The sequence below is a fragment of the Limulus polyphemus genome, unplaced genomic scaffold, assembly GCF_000517525.1.
Source record: "Limulus polyphemus unplaced genomic scaffold, Limulus_polyphemus-2.1.2 Scaffold22, whole genome shotgun sequence".
Taxonomy (NCBI): Eukaryota; Metazoa; Arthropoda; class Merostomata; order Xiphosura; family Limulidae; genus Limulus; species Limulus polyphemus.
The window spans coordinates 1271940-1286402 of NW_013665632.1; the positions used below are offsets into that span (position 1 = coordinate 1271940).

The 14463-nt window shown below is 32.5% G+C and overlaps 2 protein-coding genes across 9 annotated transcripts in view; one reads left to right on the plus strand and one right to left on the minus strand.

The window, feature by feature from the left end:
- The window catches only part of LOC106458371 (semaphorin-5A-like), a 226914-nt gene that overhangs the window by 192644 nt on the left and 19807 nt on the right, over positions 1 to 14463 (plus strand). The gene's annotated exons all lie outside the window — the stretch shown is intronic.
- The window catches only part of LOC106458381 (unconventional myosin-Ia-like), a 306550-nt gene continuing 297111 nt past the window's right edge, over positions 5025 to 14463 (minus strand). For all 8 annotated transcript variants that reach the window (XM_022384798.1, XM_022384801.1, XM_022384835.1 and 5 more), the window contains one exon: positions 5025 to 9431. In XM_022384798.1, the coding sequence (XP_022240506.1) occupies positions 9308 to 9431 (124 nt within the window). In that variant the 3' untranslated portion in view covers positions 5025 to 9307. The remainder of the gene's footprint in view (positions 9432 to 14463) is intronic.

Consider the following 14463-nt stretch of genomic DNA (forward strand, 5'->3'; position numbering starts at 1 on the left):
CACGGAGACCATTACGGAAGAAGATACGTCCCGTCAAATTAAGAGACTTTGTTGAATTGTAATTTTGTGTTTGTAATTCTGTACAGTTAATTAAGTTACTGTTAATTGTTATTGGTTTATTGTATGTGGTTATTGTTCGGGACGAACAATATTAAGGAGGGGGCAGTGTTGCGTTATCGAGATCACGTGACTATTCTCACGCCCTCTAGTTTCTAGAACTATCCCGTACCTTGGCAAATGCTCTAGTATTTACTAGATAGGGTAGTCTGGTATATATAAGAGGGTGACAACGTGACGCGGGAAGGGATTGTAATGTGTGTGTGAAGATAGTGAGTAACTGAACTGCAGTCAGAAGTATTATTGACGTTCGTTGATATAGTGTTTGTTTTAGCGCGAGTGTTGAAAATAAGTGCATCGTAAAGTTGTATTCGGAAAGAATAAACCAGTTTTATTAAGTAAAGAACTTGTGTCGCTAAAGTTTCGTCGGAACGAAGTTACGGAAAGTTAATTAACAAACGGAGACGTAACAATATATTAGATTATATGTCTTTCATGCAATAAATAACGCTCCCACAAATGCTTCTTTAGCAGTTTCAAGGTACTTAATAAGATCTGAAATGTGACTATTTAGACAAAATAACAGAAGGTACAATGCAGCATGAGCTAACAACAAAAAGAAAAATGAATTCACAAATGTCATTACCCTATACATTTCTTAATAAGTAGCTGAAACTTTCTTATGTTTTTATTTTTCTATGACCATCCAAGTAATGTAATTTGCCTATTACAATCATAGTATTCTAATGTATGCCGAATTACTTTTGAAGTCCAAATTCATGTCAGTTGAGAGCTCCCTTATCAAATGTTTTTCTCAACACAACCGTAATAAAAGATTCACAGTTCAGTTAATTTTTGTAGAATTTTGGTTATGAATAAGGAGAAGAGTTTGATGTAGGTGTTTATTATAAAGCAACCTTTTCGAACCTCCACCTTGATAGTTTAATACCTTTGAAGTTTAAAGAATATGTGGTTAAAATGTTGATTTATTGAGCCTATATTCTTATTAGCACTTGCTGAATATGTAAGAATGAGTTAAAAATATAAAGAAATATCTTCTCTAAGAATAACTTTCCAAATAGTGTAATAAGAAATATAGTTAATAAATTCCTTACTGTTGTTTCTAACCATCTGAAAATGATGTACAAAATGCAAAAGAAAGCTATTCATGTCACACTATCATTCATTGGTAAGTATGGTCGATAAAGAAACAGTTAATCCACAAATTCAGTTGAGGGTCATTTTCAAAACTGCTGTGACCAAACTTTAACAAATTCTTAATTATCAGTTCAGTGGAGCATAATATCATCTAAGGACCAAAGAAAACGTGATGATTAAGAAACTAAAACCTTAACTTAATTGGATTTTAAGTGCTTTGGAACTTTTGATCGAATTATGAGATATCAATTGTTTGTACCAGAATAATCCATAATGCTATTTATCTCTGGGTGTATGCTCTACCCACATCAGTAATTGCTATTCCAATGAAAAAGTACTGGATAACAATTCCTCAATGTATCACATAACCCTTCAGAGGAAAGTTCCACTTTTCTCCTTTACATAGTGTACTGTATTTTGCAACAAGAAAACACACGTGATATCATAGGGGAATAGCCAAGAACACTAGGCAACTAGAGCAAATTCTATTGTTGAAATTATTCATACATATAGAAACATGTATGGCATAATGTCATGAGAATCTGTCATTACATAGTATAATTACATATGATTGAATCATATGAAACTGCCTGTAATTATTGCCAATAATTGGATTTTAGGCTGTGATGCCACTTCCCCATCAGAGTGCCAATATACCTACTCTGCTGGCCTTATTATGTTTCGTTTTATTTTTCCCATCAACATTTGTAAAATTCTGCAAGTAATTGGATTATATATATATATATATATGCATACAATAACATTTTACTTTTTGTTGTTGCACAGAATATGTCCAAAATTATTTAAATGTTGGCTTTCTAAATATTTAGTTACTTTTTACACATATATTATTATACATGTTGATGTCCATCCTATGATGTTTCTCTGATGTTTTTCTTTGCTGTGTATTTGTTATCGCAAAATTCACAGTCTTCAAAAGTAGTGATGTTTCTTAGATTCACAAACCAGGAAATATTCAAGAAATACTTAAATTTTATTAAAGTGGTTATAAAATTGTATAAGATAATAGTTTTTTTATATGAAATCATTTTGTATTTTTATTTATGGAAAAGTTACCTGCTGCAATCCCTAATTTTGAAGTACTAACTTATGGGAAGGCAACCAGTCAGCCACATTCTACCACCCACATTAAGGATTGACTATTACTCTTATAATGCACCCTCAGAACAAAATGCTGTGAACATTTTGTGGTGTCACACATATCTAAATCTAGCTTGCCAGTTCCGAAATACAGAGCTCTACCACATGGCCTATCCATGGCATACATTTTAATTAATTATGAAATTATTTAATCTAAACAAATTTTTAATTATAGCAGCCACTGTAAAGAAAAACAATAAGGCTGAAAGTGACAACATTATTTTACATAATATTTCTACAGCATTAGACTGGAGTTAGGAGCATAGTATGCAGAGCATATTCAGTGTTTTCTGTATTCTTTAATCTAATCAAGTGAAAACACCATGTTTGTCTAGAATATTCAACAATTTATGCACATATAGATTTCTAACAGTGTGTGTAGTTTTTGACAATATAGTGCTGATCATGAGATGTGGCTAGATTACATTTGCACTGGTTACCTATTGTTCTGGGTATTTCCCTATGGTGTCACATGCTTTCTTGGGGGAAATACTGCTATAGTATATGTAGGTGGAATACTTTATGTAGATGTTAACAGTGATTTTGATCATTGGAGAGTCTTGTAATATCTCAAGGATATTATTTGGAAGATCAACAGTAATGTGAGTAGCAAATGTGCTCGTGAAGACAAAAAACAATTTTATTTTATAAATGTGGTTGTTGAACTTTCCGGTCTTGTTTAGAATCTTTTAACAGTGCACTACTCTGATTGTCTTCAGATCTTAGCCAGGTCTGCCTTTTGGGTAAAAACTGCTGTCTGGTGTCTTGTGCACTTGTTAACTTTGTGGTGTCGTTTAATAAAAATTACTCTTTAATTTGTTTTTACATAGTGTTTTGTCTCTTTCAATTCAGTCAAAGGATTCAGATTGATTCTATAATACATCTTTTGTTGAATTTCAAGTTATTTGTAATTACTAATGAATCTGAACAGAAAATCAGTAGATCTGTGAATATCACAGTAGAATAGCAATTATTATTTCAGCCCAGAATACAGCTTGTTATTGTTGTAAGATTGTCCATCAGTTTCATTGGAAACATTTTTGAAATAATACAAGAAATATAAATGAAAAAAAAGCCTAATTAAGAATACCGTGTTTTGATATTTATATAGGCTATCAAAGAAAATCAAATCGTGTTATTATCCAAAATAAACATCAAATTTGCTCTTATATTGTTGAAAAATTAATGTTGCTAATAGCAGAAAATGTATTCTAAAAATACATTAATGAATACAAACAATATTTCAGATCACACTTATTTTCTTCATGAATTGGTTGTTATAACAAAATCTGAAAAATGGAAACCTAAATATAAAAAATAAAAACTTCCACATCTTAATGCTAAGCCTTTTCTTTGTTTGCTTTTTTTCCTAACCCAGATATCTTCTTTGAAGCATTACATCATTTGAAAGGTTATTTTCAATCACCTCTTATGTTTACACTGATTTGTTTTTAAGATATTTTTGTAATAAAGTCTTACTTTCAAAATTATTTAAATTTCTTTGTTAAATAATAAATTATATTTTTTTCTTAAAGGGTTACTAGGTTTGTAATAATGTAAAAAGTGATACATGGTACACTTAAGGATTAGTAAATTACAAAGGTGTGACCAATGACCCTGAGTACATCACTACTTGAAGATTTTAGCTTTAGATGTTGAGTATGTTATATTAAAATGATTTTGGAGCCTCATCACATTTTGCAGTAAATGTTGCCACGACCCATCTTGTTCTATCTGGTAGCTGTGTTTTTTGACAGTGTAATTCCCATTGCAAAATGCTCTGTTGTAAGGCTGTCATGTCAAAAGAATACCACTCCTCCTTGCTGGCTATCCATTATCCATCTATTCTATGTAGATGACAGTTTCTTAGTGCCAGTTTCAACAGTCCTATAACACAGAAATTCATAGTCGCTGCATCTGAAAACTTCACTGATATGTTTTCATATGGAATAGCCTGAATAATCATTTCATTGTCCAACTGCTTGAGGTATGTGATGGTTGAATGGCTATCTCATAGATAGGTATAACTTTTCCATATGGAGATTCTTCTTTATTGTGATACGTATTGTTGTTTGGAAGGCATGGATTGCTGTTGCATTGACATGTGTTTGTGGAGTCTGAACTGTTAAAGATGTTGCCCTTGCACTTTGCTTACTGAGACTGGCATACGACTTCTTGCAGACCTCTTTGTGGATGGTCCTAGTGCCTTAATTGATCCATATTCCTTTGTTTTCCAATGCCATTAAGTACAAGGTATATGTCGATCTTGAAAACACTAAATCTCTAATCTGAACACATTTTTGTGGTCAGAGATTGCAAATATTTTGCATCAGAAAGGGCTGTTACATGTCCTTTCCAAAAGTGGTCAATTTTCAGTGGTATCACACTACCTACGAAATGCCAAACAATGTCAAAATGTAACTTTGATACCCACTGTGATTTTATGTTTGCTGTGGTTGTCACGCGAATTGCCGATTTTTCATATTCAAAATCATCTTAATGTAATGTACTTATATTTTTTTACTTTTTTTTCACAAGCAGTTCTACTCTATGGATGTAATTTGTATACCTAAACAAAATTATTTCTTCTAATAGTAATAATATAATTAAAAGTTATCATTACAGAAATAATTTTCATGAGTCAGATCTGCTGATTCAAACATTTTTATTACAAAATTAGTAAGAAAACATCTCTTTCCATTAATATAAATGACAATCTACAGAGAATTCTGATATCTTTCAGAAGGTTACTGCACAGAGTAAGTATATAGTCACCTTCAGAATCACACAAGAATTCCGTAGAAATATGTACACAGACTTTTTTTGGGGGGGGCTTACTACACCCAACTTTTACAGAAACAGTTACATTGTAAAGATAGCTCTCTTTATGAAAAGTGAGCAACCATGAGATGTCCAAAAATTTTTCAAATATTCAACAGAACAAAAGGAATAAAAACTACTATACTTTATAGGAGAAAAGATGGTTAAGAAGAGTACAACTAGCTAAAGTACCTTTTTGTTCCAGAACAAACACTGAAAGTTATGAATCAGAATTAGCTATAGTAAAAATCCCACTGCATTAATGCTGATTTGAATTTACTACATGAAGATTTATTTGAATGGTTTATTTGTTATTTCTTGAAGCTTCCATTGACAGGAATTTCTGATCTAGGTGGCATCAAATTTTGTAACTTGCAGATAGCTCCAGTAAATATTCAACAGTAGATACAAATTTAGTTTTGAGAAGAGGATGAGCACACACGAGTACTCTTTCAACACCTTTAAAATGAGTTCAATTCCATTTTTACTTTATGATCACAGACAGACATTCAGAAATTCTTTCTCAATACTTGGTCCCTCTAACAAACATGCAGTTTGAAGTGGTCACATTGTTTCTATGTTTTTCTTCCTGAGTCCACCACAAAAGCAAGAATTATTATAGGCATTAAACCTAGCTAAAATTTTAAAGCCATCCATACTTTCTGCAAACTCAAATAGATAGAAAGAAATTATAAGTTTTCATCTCATAACATTACTAATGTAACAACATCTTATCCATCATTGCAATCAACTTCTTATAATTCATATAATTAAAACTCACCAGTTACCAATAGCTTTCTTTTTTATTTATTATATATTATTAGTTGTTACAGCATCATCAGTGCTCAACCTAAAAAAGCATAAGAAACCTAGAAGTACCTTAACATAAAAGAACACAATAACAATACACCTACCAGTGAGTGATATTATATAATTAACTGTTACCACTTAGAAGGTAAGAAGGAATATACTGGCTATTAAACAAATTAATAAGCAACCATAAGGTTTAGTTAGAGGTAAGCACTTAATTGCTGTATTAATAATTGTTCACTTTTTCAAATCTGCACATTTAAAAACAAAAACTTTTAAACCCCCTAAGAAGAATTTTTCCATTTATATTATATACCACATTTAAGTACTAATACCTTTAAACTCATTTTTTAGCAATTGAGACTTTCAACTATATCAGTAGATATATACATATATATTTTCACAATTACAAACCAACCTCATTTTTAACACTGTACAGTTTAAAAAATCGTATTCCTATTTCAGCAACCTTTTTTATACTTTGTTACACCAATTTTCAGAGCTAAAACTTGAATTTTTTTTAATTTAACAACAGCAAGGTGTCCACTCTTGCTTTACTTTGTTTCAAAGAAAAAAAAAGCTTCCAGTCATTAGTTTTTCTTATTACATAGACTATTTTACAACATCTCTGTGATTGTACAGGCATTTCTTTAACCTACAAGAACTTTCATGTTAATATATCTCTTTATTTACTTTTCTGTTTGTTTCAAATATACATAAAAAATTAACATACCACAATAAAAGTCAAATTAGTTACATTGTAAAAAACATTTAGTGGTAACAAGATTCATAATAGTATTTTGCCAATTAAAATGTACTACTCTTTCTCTCAGTTTTCTAGACTTGAGACTCTTATCATGGATTTTTTTATAACTTAAGTTTCTTACAAAAGATTACTGTTAACAGCCAATTGAGGTTGATAGTAGGAAGGTGTTTCATTCAAATCAAAATTAAGATTTATACATCCAATTGGGTAGTTAAAAAATATTTCTTGGTTGGTGGATTGAAACAAAATGTTGATGGTTGTTGAATTTAGCATAAGACTGCTAGAAGGATATCAGCACTAGCCGTTCCTAGTTTAGAAATGATAGACTAGAGGGAAGTCAGCTAGTCAACACAAACCACTTCCAATTCTTGGGACATTATAATTGAACAGTGGGATTGACTGTCACATTACAATGGCCTCATGGCTTAAAGGGCAAGCATGTTCAGTGATGGGATTTGAACCCATGATCTTCAGATTGTGAGTCAACCACCCTAACCACCAGGCCATGCCAGGCCCTAAAAGAAAATATCTATTAAGCTTTTCAAAGAAATTTTCCCATTAAAATCTGGCAAAGGAAACAAAAAATAATGATAGTTAGAGTACTAAGAAATTGAAATACTCCTGTTTTTTTTTTAACTACTCCAGTAAAGTGGAGTATGTACAGTGGAAAAAATCCATTGAAAAAAACATTTAGAGTATTTATACTCAATAAAGAAATAGATTAAAAAATGATATTAACCTTTTTCTGTCAATGGAATCTTTAGGACGTTTACTTTTTGATGCTTGCAGCCACCCATGTTGAACTCAAAACAGAGTTTAGTTATTTGAAGGTAAGCACAAAGCTACACAATTGACCAGTTTCTAGCAGTGTAAGTCTGCAAACATACCACTGTGCCAGTGGGGAGCCCCCAAAAATAGAGATTAGGTAAAAGTGCAGTGTGTGTAAAAAGAGGAGGTTTAAACAATTTATTTCTTATAACTTACTAAATGCTTGTACTAAATCAAACATAATTCTAGTAAAAATTAAAAAAAAGTTGATCATACAAACTTACATTCTATAAACCCTTTCTTATTTATTATGGATACATTTATTTTGTTATCATACCAAAGGTTACTTCATAAGAATAAAAGTGAATTTTTATTTTATTAACATCTCATACATTTGGCCATTTTAGTTAAAATCGATTTGGTTAATATTATAAAGAGAGGGTTAGAAATAGTAAAGTATAACCTAATTGTTGGTACAAAGTGTATTCTATCAACATCTACCACTTTTAGTAAAATACGTTTCCCAATCTTAGCTCTCATGCTTATGCTATGCATAAATGGTTTCTACAAGTGTTTAATCTATCTTATTATAAACCCTAAATAAATTCTCTTCAAAATCATCCTTCCATATGCTACCATATTTTCTAGATATATTTGTTATAATAGTTATTTCAGAGAAATTAATGCATTAAGATCATAAAAAAATCATGCATGTGTTTCTATGTGCACACGAAAAATATGTATGAAATTAATTTTTCTTTTTTAATTTAAACTGTAATATAATACATCCATTCACAGATCATTTCATCTGACAGTGCTCATAAAGCATCCAAGTCTTTCATCTTAATCACTTCCAGGAGTGTTTCTTAAGGGTATTTCTAATGACAAAAATTACAGGGTAGGAAGTATTTAATTTGAAAGAAGACAGAGCTTTTAGAATTTATAAGTGTTCTGACTTGTCTGCTTTCATGGTTAAGGCAATTTATTCCCTTAGGTTGTCTCTACAACAATACACAAACTACAAGATTTAATTTGATGAGTTTATTAACTGTATAATCAAAACTGTTCTCTGTTTGATACAATAACATTTCAAAAATATCATGGACTGCTTAATTCATTTATTTATATGCAACCAAATAAACTGAGAATGTCTAGAAAAGTGAGAGAAGAACATACACAAACGAAACATAACTCACCAACATTCAGTCAGCAGTTTTTTTTCATCAGAGACTGTTATCCCAAATAAAATAGATGTATATTTGCTATAGCTTGTTACATATGAAATAATATATTTTTCCAGTTTCAAATTTAAAGACGAGTGTGTAATGTGTTATGAAAATGAGTAATTCTTTTGCTGTAATAGTCTTGCATTTCCTTCTCAACTTAATGAACTTTCATATTATCCAGGAGGCATCGCTAAATCATAAATGGCATGAGAGTTATTTTGAAGAGTTATTCCACCCGTGTATCATATGTTATTTCAACAATGTACTTGTCTAACAATTTTATCTTTAGTAATACTGGACTTTTTAGTATTGTTATGACAAGCATATAGCATTCACATAGTGACTAATGAACTTTCACCACAAAATTTTGTGCTGAAAGGAATCCCCTTTGCAACCACAACACCAGTTGAAAACTAGGCCAGTTAAAGTAATTATACTGAGGGTCCCATTCACCATGACTTTGTTGCCAGGTCAATTTATATTTTTGTCTTGTTCAGGTACTAAGGGAACATATAAAACATTTTCTTCTGAATTTTTTTTTTCATATTATTACCTCCATTCTGTTACCCTTCCGAGTAATTTTTAGCTGGCCAGGTTGGACCTCAGGAAGCCCTACAGACTTAAAGGTGAGAATGGCATTCTCCTTACCAAAATTGGCTTCAAATCTAAAAAAAAAAGTAGACAACAGTATCAGTTTGATAATTCTGAAATACAAAAAAACTTGTGTTATAACAATACCTATATGAAAAAATGCTCTATAAGTTGTAAGGAAACTATTAGCATATAATGCAGTTATGCATTCAAAACTTATTTTCCTCACTAAATCAAATATAGTTATTACATGTAATAAATTATCCTTACCCAGTAATTAAAAAAAAGATCTTATTGCTTTATTATCTCTAATACAAAAATGTGCTTGAAAGTAATTAATATTATGTAAAGTCTGTCTAAGGTCTCTTAATAGTGATTACAAGTATCTGGTTGACTAAAAAATTTATCAGAAAATATCTAAGTTCCTTTATGATGTTTATATAATTTTGTAAAAGTTATAATTTTCCTACACTGAAAATGTATTTCTGATAGGTACTTACCTTCTGTCACATAAATAGCTATTCTTGTTTAGTGCTGCCTTCTATATGCAAAAACATTTTTTATGAATGCCACAAGTCTTCTATCTCCACTCCATTGGAATTGGCTAATTCCAATGCAACTCTCATGCATTAGCCTTCCACCAATAAGAGTGTGACATACTCTCATGATGCATGTAGCTCCCTCTATTCAATTCTACCAAACTATCAGTTTTGGCAGAAAATGGAAGCACCAGTTTTCAGTTGGGAGGAAGGGTGTTAAGTACCTATTGGAAATACATTTTCAGTGTAGGAAAATTATAACTTCTGATACAGTAAATTACCTCATTTCACATAAATTGCTAGAATCCCACATTGAACTGATGGAGGGACCAGTGCAAGGGAAAGAAAGAAAGAAGCATCTTTTGAAAGCATCCGAAGGACACTCCCTAACATTAGACAGTAAGATTCTAGGATCTGAAGTTGGGAACCACATCACTTATGAACCAGGTACACTCTTTGCCCATCATAGAAAGATGTTGCATATATGGGTGGAAAATAGAGGAGCACAGCAAACTGGAAGAGAACTATTGCCAGAAAGTGTTCCGAACCATATATATGAATAATATTTATGAAACTCAATCCCAGAAATTACAAAAGTGGGTAAAATCAAACGGATATGCCCCTAGGTGTAGAGTGGCTATGCCTATGACAGACTATACATGGCAAATCAACTACATCCAAAACCCAGCCATCTGGCAAGGGTAAGAAAGAGGATCATACCATTGTCACTTCTAATTGAATGAGACTGGAGGGAATCTAGTACCCCCTAGGTGTAGAGTGGCTATGGCATGACAGACCACAGATGGCAAATCAACTACATCCAAAACCCAGCTATCTGGCAGGGGTAAGAAAGAGGATCATACCATCTTCATCTCAAGTTCATGAGACTGGAGAAAATCTAGTACCCCCCAAATCATGAACAAGGCACATGTGAATATGATAAATTGACAGATTGATCCAGGAACCCAACATCCAGTATCGAAAAAATGTCTAAATAATGTAAACTATCTCCCTCAAAAGTGAAACTGACTGGAACCACCCCAAATGCATTAACATCCTCGGTATAAGAAACATCAAGAGATAGTGAAAGGGAAAGAAGCATAATAATCCACAATTACCACCACTGTGACTCATAACACTGATGGAGAAATATAGACATCTGTATACTTAAGTTGATTGGTTCTACTCTAAGACCAAAACCCAGCCACTAGGAACCGACATCCATGTGGGGGTAGGATGAGGGATCCCAATCAAAGGGGTGAACTGCAATTTTGACATCTCACTCCCAGTTGTTTTTATGCTTCGTATTGAAGGATATCATGTCATATACACCAGCAAAACGCCACCACCTTATTCTCAACTGAATGGTTTTTATAATCATTTCTGTATTTTGTTTGTATTTCATTAATCCATTCAGGAGGATGCCATGATCCACCACCCCAGCAGCTTGGAACTGGAATGTAGTAGGGACTCTCAAATTTCACTAGAAGAAAAGAGGGGTAAAACACAGTTGAGAGTCTAGAGGAACAACAACATCTGAGACAGTGCAATGGGTGACCACTATTTTTAAAAGCAGACCATACCAATTTAATCAATATAAGGCATGGGTGAGTACAGTTCAGGACAGGCAAACTTATGAAGCAATTCTGTCACAAGGATAAACCTACAAGCAATCTTGAGGAACATCCCATCTATGCAGTGTGCATTGCATGGTCATGGAATTATAATATACAAGTTCACATGGCTTGACAGTGCACATTTGAACAATTAGAGAATACCTGGTCAGGCACCACTCGCCACAGATCAGAATCCAAACAATGAACATTAATAAAAGGGGAAAGGGCCCCTGAAAAGGAAAAAATGAAAAGAAAAAAAAGTCTCACTGAATTCCAATAGTCTAAAATGGCTATAGGCAGAAAACGATAACCCAAAGAGAAAGAAAACCGCAATCTTATGCAAATAGTGAGAGACGAATGTATCATGGGTAGTCCACATGCCCGAATGAAGAAGTACCTCCAAAGGACAACAAGGATGAAATGCCCATGATAAGGGAAGGTGTCGAATTCAGTGAGAAGACACTCCGAACAAAATATGGGAGGAAGACAATAAAGAGGAAGAAGCCAATCGAATGAAGAGCCAAACCCAATTGGTGAAGGAGGAAGTGAGAGAAGTCAAACAAAGGATGGTTGCCAGGGGAGAAAGAGGCAGGAACAGACACTATAGAAGGAAGCCATGCAGGCAATATAAAAGAGAAGAGCATGTACAGGACATACAAGTCTATCTGGATCAGGACGAGGATAAAGGTGTGAAACAGAAGGAAGGGAAATTGGCTAAACATAGGAGTTATCCTTACAAACTGCCAAAGTGTGTGGAAGAAAAAATGATCCAGAGAAAGGAGAAGATATGTAGAAGGATAGAGAGTATACGACATACTAATGGCAAATAAACAGACCACCGAGGTCCACAGGTGGATAGGAGAAGGAAGGAAGACATAAGGGAATGTGAAACAAGGAGCACTGGAAGCCTGGTTCAAATGTAGGCAAAGTGAGGCAGTGCACGACCACATTAATATCCCAATCTGGAAGGGCAGCCTGGGATGATAGGGATGATACAGCTATACATAAATCATTCCTACATGACTTTCAATATTAAAATTTAATGTACACTGTAAAATGCACAAGTACAAAATTTGACTGACCTCGTAACAAGAGTTTTCAATATCTTTAATAATCAAGACATGTTTTGACTCAACTTGGTTTTCCTTGTATGTAAGTTCTAGGCTCTTAATTACACTAGATTGATGCCTACCTTCACATGACCATGATATTATGATAAAAAAAACTGCATACCAACAGTCAGGAATATACAACTTCTAATTGCAGTAATATCAAAGGCAAGTACGCATCTTACAGTGAAACATTTAAATTTTAATATTGAAAGTCATGTTGGGATGATCAAAGTATAAGTGTATCATCCCTAAATTTTTGTTTGCGTTCTTTTTGGCACTGCCATCTCTACATCATTTTACACTTACAAGTGTTTTTATTACATGTTTTGTGACATTTTTCCCCTGATCAAAAGTTAGTGTATTCTATGAATGTGTGTAATAAAATTTAATATTATGTGTATTAACTTTTTTTTTACTCCCTCACTTCATACACAATATAGGGGTTGGTTCCATAAAGACACTGATTGTATAGTGTACAAAGCATTGAGTATCTACATGTTACAGTCATCTAATGTTTATCTGTTATTGGCTGATAATTCCTGTTTCACCCTGTAGTTACGTTTTTTAAAGGAACACCAGACTTCTGTAAGAAAGCTAACTTCAAGGGTTAATTATAACATCGTTTACACTAGAATTTTTTTTTTTAAATTACTACTAATTATTATGACATTGTGCACTGACCAGAAACAAATAGTGGATTTAGGTTTAAATTGATGTTAGTGATAAAGTAGTTGTATATATATATCTACTGAAACAAGATGAAGAAAGATGAACAGTTTGATGGGTTGGTCACTTTCTGGTTTGGTATCTTAATGATGGTTTCTTGCCTTAATTTAGGGCTTCTGGGTAGAGAAACAAATGAAAATGAGTGGCAATCATATTTTAAAGTAAAACTCTCTGTAATTATTGATTTTTAGCATACATATTTGTATTCTATTCAGTGCTTTGGCCATCCCTACATATAGAGTCTACTGACTATGATAATAAGAAAAAAATAATTTTAAATATTAAGATCATAACACTTACAGTTAAAATCATAATAGGCTAACTAAAATTATATAGATTGTTGTTAAAATCCTATTTAACTATTAAAATAATTTGCTTAAGTAAAATTAATATTATCCTACTTACTTGATGATAGATAAATACCTCCTTATTTGATATGAAAACAGTCTGACACTAACACAAATTATTTGATGTGTTGAAAAAATCAGTCTCTGGCTGTTTTTTAATATATAAACTTTGTACTTATAGCTTTAAATTACAGATAGATAAGCAATAAAATGAATTGGATGTTAACAAACATACAGTGGAAGCACATAAACCATATTTACGAATAAAGTATTCAAAGTGAGTACATATATGCAGTATTTAGAGATAAAGTATTCAGTTATGTATACATTAGTAGTACTTAGAAAGCATTGATGTAAATACATATATGCAGTATTTAAAAAATGCTTTACTAGCAAGCATTAGGAGTCTACCCCCTTTAGTTCAGTTGTAAAACATTCATCTAGTATGCAACAGGTCTTGGGTTCAAATTCAAGGTAGGGAAATAGACATATCATGAAAATAAATTACCACATTGGTGCTCAATGTAGGGACATCCCACGACCCTGAAATTAGGATGAAAAATCGGCCTTGTATGTGACAGGGGAAGAATGTATTAGTTTAAGTACTTACAAATGTTTCATTAGTAAATGCTAGGGGGTAACTTTTTGCTCAATTGATAGATTACTTCGAAATGGTGTATTTAAGTGTTTTACACTCACAAAAAAGAAACCTATCATTCTATAGGTATTTTAAGAACTTGTTGTTAAACAAATGATAGAGTACTTG